This window comes from Oncorhynchus tshawytscha, linkage group LG14 (assembly GCF_018296145.1).
Source record: "Oncorhynchus tshawytscha isolate Ot180627B linkage group LG14, Otsh_v2.0, whole genome shotgun sequence".
Taxonomy (NCBI): domain Eukaryota; kingdom Metazoa; phylum Chordata; class Actinopteri; order Salmoniformes; family Salmonidae; genus Oncorhynchus; species Oncorhynchus tshawytscha.
In genome coordinates this window covers 13,114,985-13,133,477 of record NC_056442.1, presented here as the reverse complement: position 1 = coordinate 13,133,477, position 18,493 = coordinate 13,114,985, and the positions used below count along the sequence as shown (strand labels likewise).

General features: G+C 42.7%; 1 protein-coding gene across 4 annotated transcripts in view; it reads left to right on the top strand.

Moving 5' to 3' along the window:
- Positions 1–2,291: 2,291 nt before the first annotated feature.
- LOC112266570 (glycogen synthase kinase-3 beta) overlaps positions 2,292–18,493 on the top strand; it is a 42,195-nt gene continuing 25,993 nt past the window's right edge. Inside the window, exon 1 of one of the 4 annotated variants that reach the window (XM_024444153.2) lies at positions 2,292–3,266. In XM_024444153.2, coding sequence (XP_024299921.1) covers positions 3,179–3,266 — 88 coding nt within the window. In that variant the 5' untranslated portion in view covers positions 2,292–3,178. The remainder of the gene's footprint in view (positions 3,267–18,493) is intronic. The other 3 variants (XM_024444155.2, XM_024444154.2, XM_024444156.2) reach the window with 3 other exon arrangements.

Sequence of the window (18,493 nt, the reverse complement as noted above, 5' to 3'; positions counted from 1 at the left end):
GTTAGATCAGAATCGCCATCACAATCATTGGCCTGTACAGAGAATTAAGTCCAACTCCCCATCTCCATCCATGGCTTAGGAAATGGCCGATTTATAGTTGTAAAGCCAAATCCAAACTGGCCTCCCTTGGGGGGCGTTTTGCTGCACCAGGAAAACACACAGTTGAGCTCAGCTTAATGCTGATTGGCTAATTATTTTATTAAGTGAGGCCAAATGCTTGCTGGCATCAATCAGATGCTACGGCAGCAACATACTCTTTTGGTTCAGACAGCATCAGATACAGTGCCTTCAGAAAGTATTTTCCACATTTTGTTACGTTACAGCCTTATTCTAAATGTGATTTTTTTTTTAAACCTCAGCAATCAACACACAATACCCCATAATGACAAAGCAAAAACAAGTTTTTAGACATTTTCGCCAATGTATAAAATTAAACCCAGACATACCTTATTAAGTATTCAGGTCCTTTGCTTTGAGACTCGAAATTGAGCTCAGGAACATTCTGTACCCATTGATCATCCTTGAGATGTTTCTACAACATGATTGGAGTCTACCTGTGATAAATTCAATTGATTGGACATGATTTTGAAAGGCACACAACTGTCTATATAAGGTGCCACAGTTGACAGTGCATGTCAGAGCCAAGCCATGATCGGGGGAAGGGTACCAAAAAACTTATACAGCATTGAAGGTCCCCAAGAACACAGTGGACTCCATCATTCTTAAATGGAAGAAGTTTGGAACCATCAAGACTCTTCCTAGATCTGGCCACCCGGCCAAACTAAGCAATAGGGAGAGAAGGGCCTTGGTCAGGGAGGTGACCAAGAACCCGATGGTCACTCTGACAGAGCTCTAGAGTTCCTCTGTGGAGATGGGAGAACCTTCTAGAAGGACAACCATTTCTGCAGCACTGCACCAATCAGGCTTTTATGGTTGAGTGGCTAGATTGAAGGTACTCCTCAGTAAATGGCACGACAGCCCTCTTGGAGTTAGTCAAAAGGCCCCGAAAGACTCTCAGACCATGAGAAAAAAGATTTTCTGGTCTGATGAAACCAAGTTTGAACTCTTTGGCCTGAATGCCAAGCGTCACGTCAGGAGGAAACCTGGCACCATCCCTACGGTGAAGCATGGTGGTGGCAGCATCATGGTGTGGGATGTTGTTCCGCGGCAGGGACTGGGAGACTAGTCAGGATCGAGGCAAAGATGAATGGAGCAAAGTACAGAGAGATCCTTGATTGAAAACCTTCTCCAGAGCGCCCAGGACCTCAAACTGGGGCGAAGGTTCACCTTCCAACAGGACAATGACCCTTAGCCCAAAGCCAAGACAACGCAGGAGTGGCTTCAGGACAAGTCTCTGAATGTCCTTGAGTGGCCCAGCCAGAGCCCGGGCTTGAACCAGACCGAACATCTCCCCATCCAACCTGACAGAGCTTGAGAGAATCTGCAGAGAAGCATGTAGCGTCATACCCAAGAAGACATTCGCTGCCAACGGAGCTTCAACAAAGTACTGAGTAAAGGGTCTGAATACTTATGTAAATGTGATGTTTAACTTTTTAATTTTTAATAAATTAGCAAACATTTCTAAAAAATGTTTTTGCTTTGTCATTGTGGGGTATTGTGTAGATTGATGATGGAAAAAACGATTGAATCAATTGTAGAATAAGGATGTAATGTAACCAATTTTGGAAAAAGTCAAGGGGTCTGAATACTTTCCGAAGGAACACATACTGAAACAGAAGGGAGCTGTTTCACTCGCTTGGATGCTTTCTCTGATGAGAATCAGTCACTTGCCAATTGATGGAAAATTATTAAAAGAAAGCAAAAGACGAAAGGGAATGTTTTTTACAGTTGTTTTATTTGTCAAATATTTGGCTAAGCCTGGCTTTCCTTGGCACCCATGAATACACTCTACTGCACCATTAGCTGGTATGTCGAAATACCTTTAGATACATTTTTTCTTGACAGTAGCGGAAGTAGACGCGCTCATCAACGCGCTCATTGGGCGTTCGTTCTCTACACAAATTTCGTATGGATTCGCTTTGGATTGGTCGACGTGACCTCCTCGCGTCTGATTGAGCGTGCACAATTCGATATTCCCGTAGTTTAAGATTTGCGTAGAGGGTCGTCACTACTCAACACAGTCACAAAGTAATAAACCCCGCCCATTTCTAAACTATATTTTCTTAAAATGTTTTTTTTTATCCTTACCGTATACCTAACCATGGCCTGAAATTAAGACAAAAAATGTGTTTTCTTTTCATGAATCTTTACAATAGGGGCACATTGACTTTGTGGCTGTGCTATCTAGTGGAAATCGTGAAAAGAGATTCACCCACTCAATAGTTTAAGTAATTTGCGTTGTTCTGCTCGTAGTCTGACAAAGAGAAGTAGCAGACAGAGAAAGAAGGAATCAAAAGAGAATTTCAGATTTAGTGGAGCTGTATCATAACTATTTTCAACAAAAAAATACATTTGCGATAGTCTTTCACGTCGCCGTCAGCCAGCAAGGACTATCGACAATTGCTTCCGTGTTTATGAGGGCGAGGTTGTCACTGAAACGTCCGTGCGTTTCTTTCGGCCTAAAATCGTGAATTTTGTTCATTTGTGTCCGATTTGAATGTTGGTTGGTCTGAGACTGGGAGTCGCCATGGCTGGTGCTGTCGGATCCTTTAGTCTCCATATAAGAATATGAAGATTTGCTATTGGACCTGATATTGTTTTCTTTGGGTAATCATTCAATGTAAGCAGACTTGACGTTCATGCCACTGTATGTAGCCTATTCCTGTTTACGGTTGTGTTTAAAAAAAATGTACTGGCAACTTTGAGAGGCCCAATTTATGAGACACCTATCTCAGGACGTTATTTCATAGAATGCCTTTGTAACGTTAGCCTAGGTAAGTGAAAATAACATACAAAATAAAAGGAATGACAGATTCTTGCTGAATGTGGCTGGACAACAGCTCGAGACCTGACACAGCTGACCGGTTCGAAATTAGTTTGCTAGCTAGCTAGCTGGCTGGCTAGTTCGTGCTAGAACGATATAAGAAGAAGCAGACCTCTATCGTGGAATTAGCTACCAATTAAGTCAGACTAATAGAACTGGAAAGTCAAAAGACTAATAGTACTGGGAAAAGTACGATTCGACTGAAGACGAAGCGGGGATATCTTGGATTGGAATATGTCGGGTCGGCCCAGAACCACCTCCTTTGCGGAGAGCTGCAAGACAGTGCCGCAGCCCTCAGCATTTGGCAGTATGAAAGTCAGCAGTAAGTATGACCGTAGAGTTAAACGCTAGTTTACGACAACAAAAAAATCTGAAATGTTCTCTGTGCTTTTTTTTGTCATAATACTCTGCTGCTGCTATTATGAGAAAAGGGTAAATTATTGATATATTGAAGTGGACTAGGCCTAGCCTAATTTACATTTAATACTGAAATGCCATATGGGTCCACACATTTTCAGACAGTAACGTTACTCTCCCATTCACTGTCCAAGTCATATGCTTAGTTAACCGTTGTCACCTAGACCCAACCAGTGCACTTAGAGCCACCCGTCTGGTATTTTGCATGACGTTATTAGCATTATGTCTGGGATTATTGAGAAACGTGATCATAAAAAATGTAAATGGATGGTAAGATACCATTGGAGCTTTCCAAATGATCACTGATCATATTATTAACGACCATAAAATAGCCTAGATGCAAAAGTATGTTTGCTTGTAGTGCTCAATGTGTAAACTAGTCAAAATGCCTCTGGCAGGAGGAGTGATCACTGCATTTGAGCCTTACCTCTGCTTTAGAGATTGACCCCTTGATTTTTGGAAGTATCGAAACAATGGATTGGTGAACGAGCTGATAGGGCATGCCAAGGGACACACTGTCATGTCCAATCCACTCATCCCCCACCCTGCAGCTCTGAGGCAGACACACCATGGGTAGTGTTGATTGAGCTCTCTCGGGTATCGAGCAGGGTTAGGTCAGATGAAGCCCCGCGGCAGCAGAATGAATCCAGACCAGTAGATTGGAGAGCCTACAGTATGTACTGCAGGTCGGTTTTGCTAGACTGGGTCAGGTGTCACCCACAGTATCATTGGTCTTTGCCAAAGGGTTTGTGAAAGTGGGATAAAAACCTAAAACGCCACTTAACTTTTCTGTAGGATTCCATTGTAGCTCCATTTCATTATACTCGCATCTAATGCCAATATAAGATTGCTTGCTTCATCAAAATAATAACTGGCACATATGAGCATCAGCCTTTCACCAAATTCATTGATCTTCATCTAAATCCTCCATACTGGATGCTTTTGCTGCATAGGTCTACTTCTAGTAAAGCTTCAACATCTGGTAAATGAGGCTAGTTCTGACTACTACTACTTTTGGAGCTTCACACACAGCCAGCCAGGTCACACAGCTCATCAGCACTTTGTTCAGCTCAATAATTGACAAGTTGCTCAGCGCATGGAGAGCTGCTGGCCCCTGCTCTGCTGTGCAGCATCCGCAGACCCCAGAAAATGGGGGCAGCACCGGGACTTTCTGATTGGTCCGCAGAATCGGGTGTCTGCCTGCGTCTCTGAAGGTATCCATGGTTGGTCATATGACTCCAGTCAGTCCTGACCTGCTAGTGCTTTTTAAAATGTCTGTCTACTGAAAAGCCTGGTCAACCCTTGGAGAGCAAATAACTGTCTCGTTTCAACACATCGACTTAATTACATTATAAATGGGCCAAAACCAAGTTCCCATCTTTGGAGAGTCATCCTGTTTGTGTGCACATAAGATGACAGTGGGCTATGCTCTTTTCTCTCACATCAGTGTAGACTTACAGGGCTTGACATTAACTTTTTAGTCACTTGTCCTAGGACAGATCATTTTTTTTACTTGTCCAAAATATCAAGCCTCTTTACAAAATACAATACATATTTTTTACCATAGAGAATCAGACAAAAATGTATGCAACATGTTTTTGAATTTTTTACGTTTATTATTATTTAGGCTTTTTTTTAAGGCTCTCCTGGAGGATGGTTGGCCCCCTTTGGTAGCCTATAAAATATTGCAACATTACAATGACAACCAAGTACTTATGTTTTTATGAAATAATTCCCCCCAGGGCTCGAAATTAAGAGTGTCCCGCCATCCCTGGGACGATAAAAAAACATGCCTACAGTCCAAAACAGACTCTGGGACAGTTATGGGACCACTGCACATATATTTTTTATAAACCGCAATGAGGCTGATGCAGCAGGTCAGACCGTTTAGCTTAAAATGCTGATAAATATTTATTACTTCATATTATATGCTCAACAATACGCACATGGCTGTAGGCTATGCATGAATGTTCCAAAATGCAATAAGGGGGAAAAAACAACTGTGCGTGCGGTATGCTTTTGAGACAATCTGTTTAATGTGACGGAGATGAAAGTATCCTTTATAAATTAAGAAATAGGGGAGTTTTAAAGATGCGTCAACTAGCATGGGTTACTATTATGACTAGAATTATGCCTTTGGCTGCTGGACAATAAAATAAAGTTGATTTGAAAACCAATGGAACATGAGAAATGCTGGTTTCAATAACATATTAATCAAGCTTTTAGACATTTAATGTTAATTATCCTTCATTATATTTGTCAAACATGACTGGCGTTTAACTTATATTTATGTTATTAAAAGTCTCATTAAAGTTTGCCTACATTTTCTGCCGCCTTCCTTATATCAGCATCGTTTTGGACATTAGACTAGCCAATATGCATATCACCTACACTTTGAAATGTAGACATTTTGAATATGAAAAATTGATTTGAATATTATTCTGATCGGAGTAATTGTTTGATATTGTGATTTCTATATATTTTTTACTAAAATCTATATTTTTACTTGTCCCGGACAAGAGGACAAGCGTTAATGTCGAGCTAGGCCTTGGTGTTTGCTTGCTTGTTTGCTGATGTACAAATTAAAGAACCTGGACAAAGATGTTGGGAAATAGCTCACCTTAAGATTACCTTTTTAGCCCTCATTTGTATTCGGAGAAGGCTTTGCCCCCTAGTGGTGTATTACATAGTCTATTGTGTACTAGCCAGGAGGAAATGGAAATAGGGATCTGGAGAAGAAAGCTTCAGATGTAATGTCCAGCTGGGGAGAGGAGGAGAAGGAGGACGTGAAGGCTGAGTATGTGAACATGGACGGATGACTGGGTAATATGCGGGTGGGTGAGGTGGCGGCATTGATCATAATTATATATGTTCTCCATATGTTCTTCAAGGGAAACGTTCAGTAGGCACCAAACAGTTGAAAACAGAGTAAACCCTAATCTTTGCAGCAGGTAGCCTAGCGGTTAAGAGCGTTGGGCCAGTATCTGTAAAATCGCTGGTTTGGAATCCCAGAGCCGGCAAGGTGGAAATATCTGCCGCTCTGCTCTTGAGCAAGGCAGTTAACCCCCAACAACAACTGCTCCCGGGCGCCGATGACGTGAACGTAGATTAATTTGGATTAAATGCGGAAGACACATTTATGTTGAATGCATTCAGTTGTGCAACTGACTAGGTATGCCCAATTAGAAATACAAATGTTCATTTGTTTGCTATGGTGAGTCCTACTGAACATTAAACATGGTAATGAAGGTCAGTTGACATGCCTTGGGCTGCGTTTACACAGGCAGCACATTTCTGATGGTCAGCTTTGAAAAAGATCTAATGTGAAAAAACCTGATGTGATTGGTCAAAGGACTAATTTAGGTTTAAAAGTTTTTTAATATGAATTGGACTGCTTGTGTAAACGCAGCCTTGGTGATGCAGTTAAAACAGCTGATAAAGAACCCTAATTGATTTGGGAGTCTACTGAAGGGAAAAGTACGTTTAAAGTCCTCATCTAATTGGATAATATGAGAAGACCAAAGTCCACCACATTTTCAAAAATAGCCTTTTTATGGTTTGTTCAAGTCATCATATATTATTTACGCCCATATGTTATCATCAAAAGCGCCTAATTTGTCTCATTCTTCCATGTGGCCTTGCATTATGCTGTTACAGCATAATGCGATGTGAGATGCTCATAAAGAAGAGAGGTGCCGTTACGTAATTCCATTTCAGCTGCCCTTGATCCACTCTTAGTAACGCTTAGGGGAGAAAATTGGAGCCAGATATGAGACCTCAGCAGATCCTTCAAGACTGTCGCTAGCTGCCTGGCTCGTTGAATTGGCCTTTTCCCCCCCGCACCGACTCACTCCCCTCTGAATGAAAAATAGGATTACATTTGCTGTTTATTCTCAGCAGGCTTACTACGACCCGACTGTCACGAACATGCCAAGGGTCTTGTGACCAGTTCAGTGGGTTGTGCGTCTCCTCTGGTGTCCTGTTTCCTTCCTGTTGCTGAGCTACTGCTGCTCCGGCGTCAGGGCTTCTCCCCGTGGCCTTTGGGATTAACTCCGCTGGTAAGGAACCTCAAATAAATCAATGTCCTTATTAGCGGTTGTGCCACTGGCATACATATATTTGACTCGTGCGCATGATAGTCTTGACATCAGCTAATGTAGCCAAAAGCAAAGTATAGCTTAATATGCACATTACACGTCAAAGAAAAGGGTTTGGGATTTTGTTTTGGGGAGCAGTTACTGCGTTACATCCCCCAGGTGTTAAGCTCTTGGTCTCAGTGTGTGGGTTATGTCTGTTTATTTTGCGGGATTGGCCTCACCTACAGGGCAGTATTTTGGGCTGAGTGTGTGTATGTAGCAACAGAGAAGCATCCTCCGCTTACAACACTATACTTAGTGGCACGGGTGCTCTTTCCCTCCCCGTTGTGCTAAACCGCACCTTATCAGAGGGAATCACGTGCTGACTCACCGTGGCAGAGGTACTATGGCAACCTACAAACCAAGCAGCGTTAGGATACGTCTTCACCTGGTTGTGTTTTGTGTTGGAGAAGGAATGCCAATGTGTTAAGACACATTCTCATAAAAAAAAGCTGAAATTGATAGAAATTATGAATTTCTGTCAGTTGATAGCTTATGAGTATTGTCCATCAACATTCTGAATGAAGGCAAGAAAAGGCTGGTTCCACCCATCTCTCACAGCTAAACTGAAAAAGGTTTAGGGAATTGGATGATAATAGCAATACTTTCTTTTTAAAAAAGAGTAAAGGTGGCTCTGTATGAAAAAGGTTGTTCACAGCCTGTGTGTGTCAGAGAGATTTTGGGTGGGTGGGAAATGTGCCTGTATTGTCACAGGCTCTGCTCTGACTCATCACATAGCAAAGTGCTGAGCCGGTATCGGGCTCCTCGTCACTCTGCTCACTTTGTTCTCAGAGGAACAGCTTTTGATCCAAAGGCCTTAATCAAACATGCTGTAAGGCAATGTTGAATACTCACACACCCACGCCTACAGTAGTATCACTAACTCGTTTCAGTTCTCTTCACACACACACACCAGCTTTTGGCAGTATTGGGCTAAGACACAAAAACACAAGCCTTTCCTTTACAGGATTGCTCAAGCAAATCAAACCCTCATTGCATTCTTCCCCTCGCCACATTGAAGTGAGACATTATTCCTAGTGGATATGCAGTTGTGTGCGATGAGCTTCACTTTCTCCCCAGTGTACTGCCCTGCTACAGTACGTGCAGAAGGTAGACCCTTGTAATATAACGGCTAACCATATAGTGCTCAGGCCCTGCAGGCCTGCGTTCCAATCGTAATCGCATTTGTCTGTGTGAACGCATCGGTCTCAGTCTGTCTGCTGAACGTGGCGGCTGGGAACGTGGCCCCAGATCTGAAGAACTGGTATTAGCAGCATCATGATGCAACTGCAAACCTAGAACAGCTTGTGGCTCGCTCGCTCGCTTAGTTACTCGCTCTGCATCCTGCCCCCTCTGAGGAGTTTCCAAAGCAGCTGGCCATGAACAAAAAAAGTATTTAGCTTTTATCCCCTGCCCTTATAAAGATTTTTAAAATTGCATCTATACTGCAGTCAATGACAGTACTCTGTGTATGCAGGGTTGGGTAGGTTACTTTCTAAATGTAATCTGTTACATTACTAGTTACATGTCCAAAATTGTAATCAGTAATGTAATTTTTGGGGGATTACCCAAACTCGGTAATGTAATCTGATCACTTTCAGTTACTTTTGGATTACTTTCCATTAGGTATTAGAAGAAGACAAATGATCTATCAAATCTATTTGGCGTCATCATAGTGGTCTCTGACTTGGGCCTTGTTTCAACGCTGAATTTAATGTCATTGAGAAAACAAACATACTTTCTGAACAAAATATATTTTTTCACAAACATACTTTCTGAATGTAATCCAAGAAGTAATCTAGTTTTTCAAGTGTCTGTAATCTGATTACAATATTTTAGCTGGTAACGAAGCTGGTTAGTTGTTTCATAGTCAGATTACATGTAATCATTTACTCCCCAACCCTATCTTTGTGTGAGGAGGACCGTTTTGATTGCGAAGCTTGTTTTCAAGAACTGAGTGACCAAATGGCAGCTGTGTCTCTGAAACCAGATCTCTATCATTTCCAACCTAAGAGCATCATGTGTTGTCTGTGTCCGCTTGTTTGCGTCGCCTGCAAGTCTGTGTGAATGGTTCTCAGCTTGCATCCCTCCCTGCGTACATTTGATAATGTGCATCTGGGTAGTGTATCGACTCTGTTGATAATGGTAGCCAGTGTGATGTTATGATGATAGTGTGAGTCAGTGTACAGAAGGAAATGAAAGGCTTTGATGTAGCTGTTGACGTGGGCCGAGCCTCTGGTCCCTGTGGGGAGGGGAAATGGCTCACCACCAGTCAGGCTTTGGAATGTGCGAGGAAAATGTAGGTATGTGCTCAGAACTCGGTACTACCGGGAACACATTACATGAGTTCTGCAATCCAAGAGGTTTCGCATTACCTTTCCATTACACAACTCTGAAAAATGTCTAATTAGAAGTTGTAAGATGCCTGGCTTTCATGTGTAGCTCATAGCAGAATGTTGGGCATGCTATGGGAAGTGTATCAGTGACATAACAATTTCAAACATAATATTTTCGTAGTATTAACCCCAATGATGATTAATGGGGGATAACATTAATCTGAAGGTATCAACATAATATGGCAAAAAAATCCCGTGACACTGTTTGAGACAGTCCTGTAACTGTCTGACTGTCAGTCAGGCACGATCTCTGTCTGTTCAGCAAGAGGTCATTTTTCTCTCTGGACTTAAGACAGTCTAAACTAAACCTTTCCAATCTAAGCCTTAAGGGTGTCCCACAACAAGGGGTGTAAACCTGTTGACAGAGCAATAATACTAAACCAATTCTTCAGAAATGATTACAGAGCTCTATCTGGTCAATTGTTTCCATGTTTTCTGTGGGGCTGACCCTCCATAACCCACATCCTAGCCCTGACTTAGGAAATGGGAAGCCGCCAGTGTTAGGGGCCAGTCAGTCAGTCCCTTATAGGAATGGAGGGAGGGTTGGGCTGTCAGTAGACCAGGGCTCTCCAACCCTGTTCTTGGAGAGCTACCATCCTGTAGGTTTTCGCTCCAACCCTAATCTAGTGCACCTGATTCTAATAATTAGCTGGTTGATTAACTGCATCAGGTTAGTTACAACCGGGGTTGGAGAGCGAACCTACAGGAAGGCAGCTCCCCAGGAACAGGGTTGGAGACCTCTGCAGTAGACCATTGAACTAATTGTTCTGGTCATGTGATCAAATGTTATTAGTCACAAGTGTAGACTTGACCGTGAAATGGTTACTTACAAGCCCTTAACCAACAGTGCAGTTTAAGAATAAGAAAATATTTACCAAGTAGACTAAAATAAAAACTAATAATAAAAGTAACACAAGAATAACAATAACGAGGCTATATACAGGGGGCACCGGTACCGAGTCAGTGTGCAGGGGTACAGGCTAGTTGAGGTAGTCTGTACATTGTAGGTGGGGGCGAAGCGACTATGCATAGGTAACAAACAAACACAGTGAGTGTACAAAAGGGATGCGGGGAGGGTTCAATGTAAATTGTCCGGTGGCGATTTTATGAATTGTTCAGCAGTCTCATGGTATGGCTTGTGGGTAGAAGCTGTTGAGGAGCCTTTTGGTCCTAGACTTGGCTTGCCGTGCGGTAGCAGAGAAAACAGTCTATAACTTGGGTGACTGGAGTCTCTGACAATTTTATGGGCTTTCCTCTGACACCGCCTATTATATAGGTCCTGGATTAGAGGTCGACCGATTCATCGGAATGGCTGATTTAATTAGGGCCGATTTCAAGTTTTCATAACAATCGGAAATCTGTATAAAAAGAATTGACGCAGATTTTGCCGGATTTTTTATTAATTAATTTTTTTCACACCTTTTGTCTAGGCAAGTCAGTTAAAGAACACATTCTTATTTTCAATGACAGCCTAGGAACGGTGGGTTAACTGTCTGGTTCAGGGGCAGAACGACAGATTTTTACCTTGTCAGCTCAGGGATTCAATCTTGCAACCTTACGGTTAACTAGTCCAACGCTCTAACCACCTGCCTCTCATTGCACTCCACGATGAGCCTGCCTGTTACGCGAATGCAGTAGAAGCCAAGGTAAGTTGCTAGCTAGCATTAAACTTATCTTATAAAAAACAATCAATCAATCATAATCACTAGTTATAACTACACATGGTTGATCTTACTAGTTTATCTAGCATGTCCTGCGTTGCATATAATTGATGCGTTGCGCATTCGCGAAAAAGGACTGTCGTTGCTCCAACGTGTACCTAACCATAAACATCAGTACCTTTCTTAAAATCAATACACAGAAGTATATATTTTTAAACCTGCATATTTAGCTAAAAGAAATCCAGGTTAGCAGGCAATATTAACCATGTGAAATTGTGTCACTTCTCTTGCGTTCAATGCATGCGGAGTCAGGGTATATGCAACAGTTTGGGCCACCTGGCTCATTGCGAACTAATTTGCCAGAATTTTACGTAATTATGACATAACATTGAAGGTTGTGCAATCTAACAGCAATATTTAGACTTAGGGATGCCATCCGTTAGATAAAATACGGAACGGTTCCATATTTCACTGAAAGAATAAACGTTTTGTTTTCGAAATAATAGTTTCCGGATTCGACCATATTAATGCCCTAAGGCTCGTATTTCTGTGTGTTATGTTATAATTAAGTCTATGATTTGATAGAGCAGTCTGACTGAGCGGTAGTAGGCACCAGCAGGCTCGTAAGCATTCATTCAAACAGCACTTTTGTGCGTTTGCCAGCAGCTCTTCGCAATGCTTCAAGTATTGCGCTGTTTATGACTTCAAGCCTATCAACTCCCGAGATTAGGCTGGTGTAACCAATGTGAAATGGCTAGCTAGTTAGCGGGGTGCGCGCTAATAGTGTTTCAAAAGTCACTCGCTCTGAGACTTGGAGTAGTTGTTCCCCTTGCCGCGGCTTTTGTGGAGTGATTGATAACGATGCTTCGAGGGTGGCTGTCAATGTGTTCCTGGTTCGAGCCCAGGTAGGGGCGAGGAGAGGGACAGAAGCTATACTGTTACACTGGCAATACTAAAGTTCTTAAAAGAACATCCAATAGTCAAAGGTATATGAAATACAAATGGTATAGAGCGAAATAGTCCTATAATTGCTATAATAACCTCAAGCTAAAACTTCTTACCTGGGAATATTGAAGACTCATGTTAAAAGGAACCACCAACTTTCATATGTTCTGAGCAAGGAACTTAAACGTTAGCTTTTTTACATGGTACATATTGCACTTTTACTTTCTTCTCCAACACTTTGCTTTTGCATTATTTAAACCAAATTGAACATGTTTCATTATTTATTTGAGGCTAAATTGATTTGATTAATTGTATTATATTAAGTTAAAATAAAAGTGTTCATTCACTTTTTCATTCAGTATTGTTGTAATTGTCATTATTACAAATAAATACATTTTAAAAAAGTAATCGGCTGATTAATCGGTATCTGTTTTTTTTTTTTTTTGTCCTCCAATAATTGGTATCGGCGTTGAAAAATCATAATCGGTCGACCTCTAGTATACATGCAGGGGACACTATGTTTCTGTGCTTTTCGGGACCATAATGCAATTCTTCCATTTTAAGAAAATATCTAAAATAATGAAGAGAGAAGAATAACAAATAATTAAAGTGTTGTTCAGGGGCAGGTCCACAGAAATAGAATTACTCGAAGGGATAAAGACCCATCAGGCCAGTGCAATTTTACTCAATACTCATTGTAGAACAGGACTTAGGAATGTCTGTTCTAGTAATTGTATTTCTGTGGTAGACTGGCCAATTGGATTCCTATCAGACCCAATCTCTTCATGCAGTGCTAAACTAAGAGAGAGCAGCCAATGGATACATGCTCCAGTGTGTGACTATAGGACTATTGCACAGCTGCCCAAAGCGTGATGCAGTGGTCAGGGTAGGGATTTTCATTAAGGGCCTTTTGCTTTAATGTGCTTTGCTCTGTCTCTCCTTTCAGACCCAGAGATGAGTACAGGGGTGTTGTTAGAGGATTTACCACAGGAAGAGGTGTTGAGGCCTACACCCTGGTGTCGGGTTTCTCTTTTGACATTTCGAGGATAAACAATAGTCACTGACTGTAGACACTGTCAAACACATTAGAATAATTGAACAGTCTCGTCAAATCTGTAATCTCTGATTGTCAGTCTTTAACTTCAGTGATCACCATTATAATCAACATTGTCCTCATTACAATTCCATCACCTGCAGTAGTAACATGGTGTCAGGCTTCCGGTTGGGTTGCTTATTTTCTGTGCGTGTGTGTTCAGAGGAGGAGGAGATGCCTAATTTGGCAGTACTCTCTGCTCTGTCCCTCCCTTCCCCGTCAGGCTTTGGCAGCTCTGACATTTTGCTCCACTTTCCTGCTACTCAGCACAGAAAGGGAGGAAGTGCGTGACCTGGAGTGGTCTGACCCGCGAGACCAAATTCCCATCTATTCTACTGCATTATGAGCTCAGTGGCTTCCTACATAGAGATGCAGCGTGTTCAGACAGGATTGGCACATTGATAATGTGTATTTAACATTTTGTTAAAACTCTAGTATTTCCTCTATCCCTTGACTTCTGACCCAGACGGTAACAACGCTGTACAGAGTTCAGTGCTGGATCCCCCGATGTAGCTGTTGTGAAATTCTGCTGCTGCAATGTCTCTTCTCTCGTCAGGCCTCTGCAGTAGCCAAGGCAGTAATATCAGAGGTCAGTGTTAGAGGGGCATAAGGGCACTCTCTGTGTGTGTGCACACAGAGATTTGTAAGTGCTGGTTGTAAAACAGATTGCAGGGTGCTAAGAGGTCAGTGCTACACCAACACTCCTACATGGTATAATCACTAATATATAGGCCTAGAGCTAAATCTTCAAAGTATGGAGTGGCCATTTTAAAGCGTCTGGAAAAAAGAATCCCGCTGTATTTAACAAACCATCAAGCCCACTCTACGTTCCTTGCAAGATCTGAGATGATAAATTATCTCTAGTAAATTGGTGAGAGTGGCTGCCAGGCCAAGGTCATGTTCATTAGGACTCGCAACTGGAATGCTTTAAAACATTTAGCCAAGGAAAGCAATTAGGCTTTTTTTTTCTTATTGAACATGTCCAGGTAGTCTCTCCTTGTTCCAGAGTGTTTTCTAATTATTCCGTTTTGGTGTCTAATGGATACCCAGGACTAATATTTTCCAAGCAAGTCATGGATTTTACTTCCCCGCATGTCTTCCTTGCAAACAGTGGCGTAGAAAGGCTCAATGGTAATAATGGCTCTTCTCCATTTGTCATGTTGCTAATTCCTATGCAGTGGGACTCTGTCAAGTCACTCATGGACAGAGGTCCAGCTGTTCTTGTGAGATCTGTTTTTTCATTCATTATGTTTCAAGACCAAACTCCTTCGGCATATCATTCACTTTATGGAATACTTCACCACAGGTGTCTTTCATGCCAATTGGAATGATGCATGAATACTGTTGAATATCTACTGCCTGGTATGACAACTGCTCGGCCTCCGACCACAAGGCACTACAAGAGGGTTGTGCGAACGGCCTTGTACATCAAGCTTTCTTACATCAGGACCTCTATACCAGGCGGTGTCAGAGAAAGGTCCCAAAAATGGTCAGACTCCAGCCACCCTTGTCATAGACTGTTCTCTCTGCTACCGCACGACAAGCGGTACCGGAGCGCCAAGTCTAGGTCCAAGAGGCTTCTAAACAGCTTCTATCCCCAAGCCATAAGACTCCTGAACATCTATTCAAATGGCTACCCAGACTATTTGCAGTACCCCCTCTTGACAACAGAGAGTAGCAGTGGTGTAATCTATTCATAGTCACTTTAATAAATCTACTTACATGTACATACTACCCCAGCACATTGACTCTGTCTCGGTACCCCCCTGTATATAGTCTCGCTATAGTTATTTCACTGCTGCTCTTGAATTACTTGTTACTTTTATCTCTTATTCTTATCTGTATTTTTTTAAACTGCATTGTTGGTTAGGGGCTCATAATTAAGCATTTCACTATAATACACCTGTTGTATTCGGTGCATGTAACTAATAAGATTTGCTTTGATGGGGCATGCTGGTGGAGTTTACTTGCAGTTTTAGGCTGTATAATGTCGTTTTGGCTTGTCAATTTCCAGAAACAGCATTGTGGTAGACTTCATCATGATGATGCACTTCTTGGATCGTTCAACCACATTTTAGTTCGTAGAAGAGTAGTACTTTAGGGATTGACAGGTTCTGGCACTGCTATTTATAAAGCTCTGTCAATCAATCAATCAATCAAATGTATTTATAAAGCCCTTTTTACATCAGACAATGTCACAAAGTGCTGTATAGAAACTCAGCCTAAAACAGCAAACAATGCAGATGTAGATGCACGGTGGCTAGGAAAAACTCCCTATAAAGGCAGGAACCCAGAAAGAAACCTAGAGAGGAACCAGGCTCTGAGGGGTGGTCAGTCCTCTTCTGGCTGTGCTGGGTTGACATTATAACAGTACATGGCCAAGATGTTCAAATGTTCATAGATGACCAGCAGGCTCTAATAATAATAATTACCAAAGTGGTTGTAGAGTGTACAACAGGTCAGCAGTTCAGGAGTAAATGTCTGTTGGCTTTTCATAGCTGAGCATTCAGAGTTGGAGACAGCAGGTACGGTTGCGAGAGAGTCGAAAACAGCAGGTCCGGGACAAGGTAGCATGTCCGGTGACCAGTTCAGGATTCCATAGCCGCAGGCAGGACAGTTTAAACTGGAGCAGCAGCACGACCAGGTGGACTGCAGACAGCAAGGAGTCATCAGGCCAGGTATTCCTGAGGCATTGTCCCAGGGTTCAGGTCCTCTGGTAGGGAGGAGGGAGAGAGAGAGTATTAGAGAGAGCATACTTCAATTCACACTGGACAACGGATAAGAAAGGAGAAATACTCCAGACATAAGACTGACCAAAACCCCCCGACACAAACTAATGCAGCATAAATACTGGAGGCTGAGACGGGGGGTCGGGGGACACTGTGGTCCTTTTCGACTATACCCCCGGACAGGGTCACCCAGGCAGGATATAACCACACCCACTTTGCCAAAGCACAGCCCCAACACCACTAGAGGGATATTTTCAAACCACCAACGTACTTCCCTGAGACAAGGCTGAGTATAGCCCACAAAGATCTCCCCCACAGCATGAACCCGAGGGGGGCTCCAAACACGGACAGGAAGATCACGTCAATGACTCAACCCACTCAAGTGACGCACCCTTCCTAGGGACGGGATGGAAGAGCACCAGTAAGCCAGTGACTCAGCTCCCGTAATAGGGTTAGAGGCAGAGAATCCCGGTGGAGAGAAGGGAACCGGGCAGGCAGAGACAGCAAGGGTGGTTCGTTGCTCCAGTGCCTTTCCGTTCCCCTTCACACTCCTGGGCCAGACTACACTCAATCATATGACCCACTGAAGAGATGAGTCTTCAGTAAAGACTTAAAGGTTGACTGAGTCTGCATCTCTCACATGGATAGGCAGACCATTCCATAAAAATGGAGCTCTATAGGAGAAGGCCCTGCCTCCAGCTGTTTGCTTAGAAATTCTAGGGACAATGAGGCCTGCGTCTTGTGACCGTAGGGTATGTGTAGGTATGTACGGCAGGACCAAATCGGAGAGATGGGTAGTAGGAAACCCATGTAATGCTTTGTAGGTTAGCAGTAAAACCTTGAAATCAGCCCTAGCCTTTACCGGAAGCCAGTGTAGAGAGGCAAGCACTGGAGTAATATGATGGAATTTGGGGGTTTTAGACAAGATTCTAGCAGCTGTGTTTAGCATTAACGGAAGTTTAGTGCTTTATCCAGGTAACCAGAAAGTAGAGCATTGCAGTAGTCTAACCTAGAAGTGACAAAAGCATGAATGAACTCTTCTGCATCAGTTTTGGACAGAAAGTTTCAGATTTTTGCAATGTTACGTAGATGGAAAAAAGCTGTCCTTGAAACAGTCTTGATATGTTCGTCAAAAGAGCGATCAGGGTCCAGAGTAACGCCGAGTTCCTTCACAGTTTTATTTGAGACGACTGTACAACCATCAAGATTAATTGTCAGATTCAACAGAAGATATCTGTTTCTTGGGATCTGAACTAGCATCTCTGTTTTGTCCGAGTTCACAAGTCAAAACATTTGCCGCCATCCACTTCCTTATGTCTGAAACACAGGCTTCCAGGGAGGGCAATTTTGGGGCTTCACCATGTTTCATCGAAATGTACAGCTGTGTATCGTCCGCATAGTAGTGAAAGTTAACATTATGTTTCCGAATTACATCACCAAGAGGTAAAATATATATATGTGAAAACAATAGTGGTCCGAAAACAGTGCAATCTAGGATTGTTTGGTGCTCTTTGGGTTTGTGTTGAGGTCCACGGCCAGGTGCCAGCCATAACGGTAGGTTAGAAGAGCCCTTGCGATCTGCATACAATGAAGGCTTAGGGCCAAGCGGGATGGGTAGAGAGTGATTTCGGACCGGCTGTTAGTGTTCGACTTTGTCTGTCAACTCACACCTCCAGTAGACTTTCATTTTCATGTTGTCAAAAGTTGCGATGGCGATGTGCAGTTGTTGAATTGGAGCTGTTTTGTGGGGAAACATTTGGTGCCTGCAGCGCTGCTTCAAACTAGGAACAGTACTAGGAAAGTGCTTAGCCGTTTGCAGTGCACCCCACCCACACATTATCTTAGACTAAAACTACATCCTCATTTTCACCACAACCTTTACGCCTAAACCTTTTATCCTTCTACTGTACTTTCAGGCTGTCGTCATTACGGTGTCTGCCAGAGCCCGTTAACATGGGTAGCCCTGCTCCTAGGAAATTACTCATAGCAAAAAAAAGTGGGTTAGTACAGCTTTCAATTTCTGGCTCACAGGCTTCAGTCGGAGCCTACGTCTAGAGATGCAGTGACGAGAGAGGATGAGAAATGTTACAGGAGCTTCTTGGTGTAAAGACTGTGTGGCTGAATGAGTTGTCCTATACTGCTTCTCTTGTGTGACATTGCTTTATTCTCTTT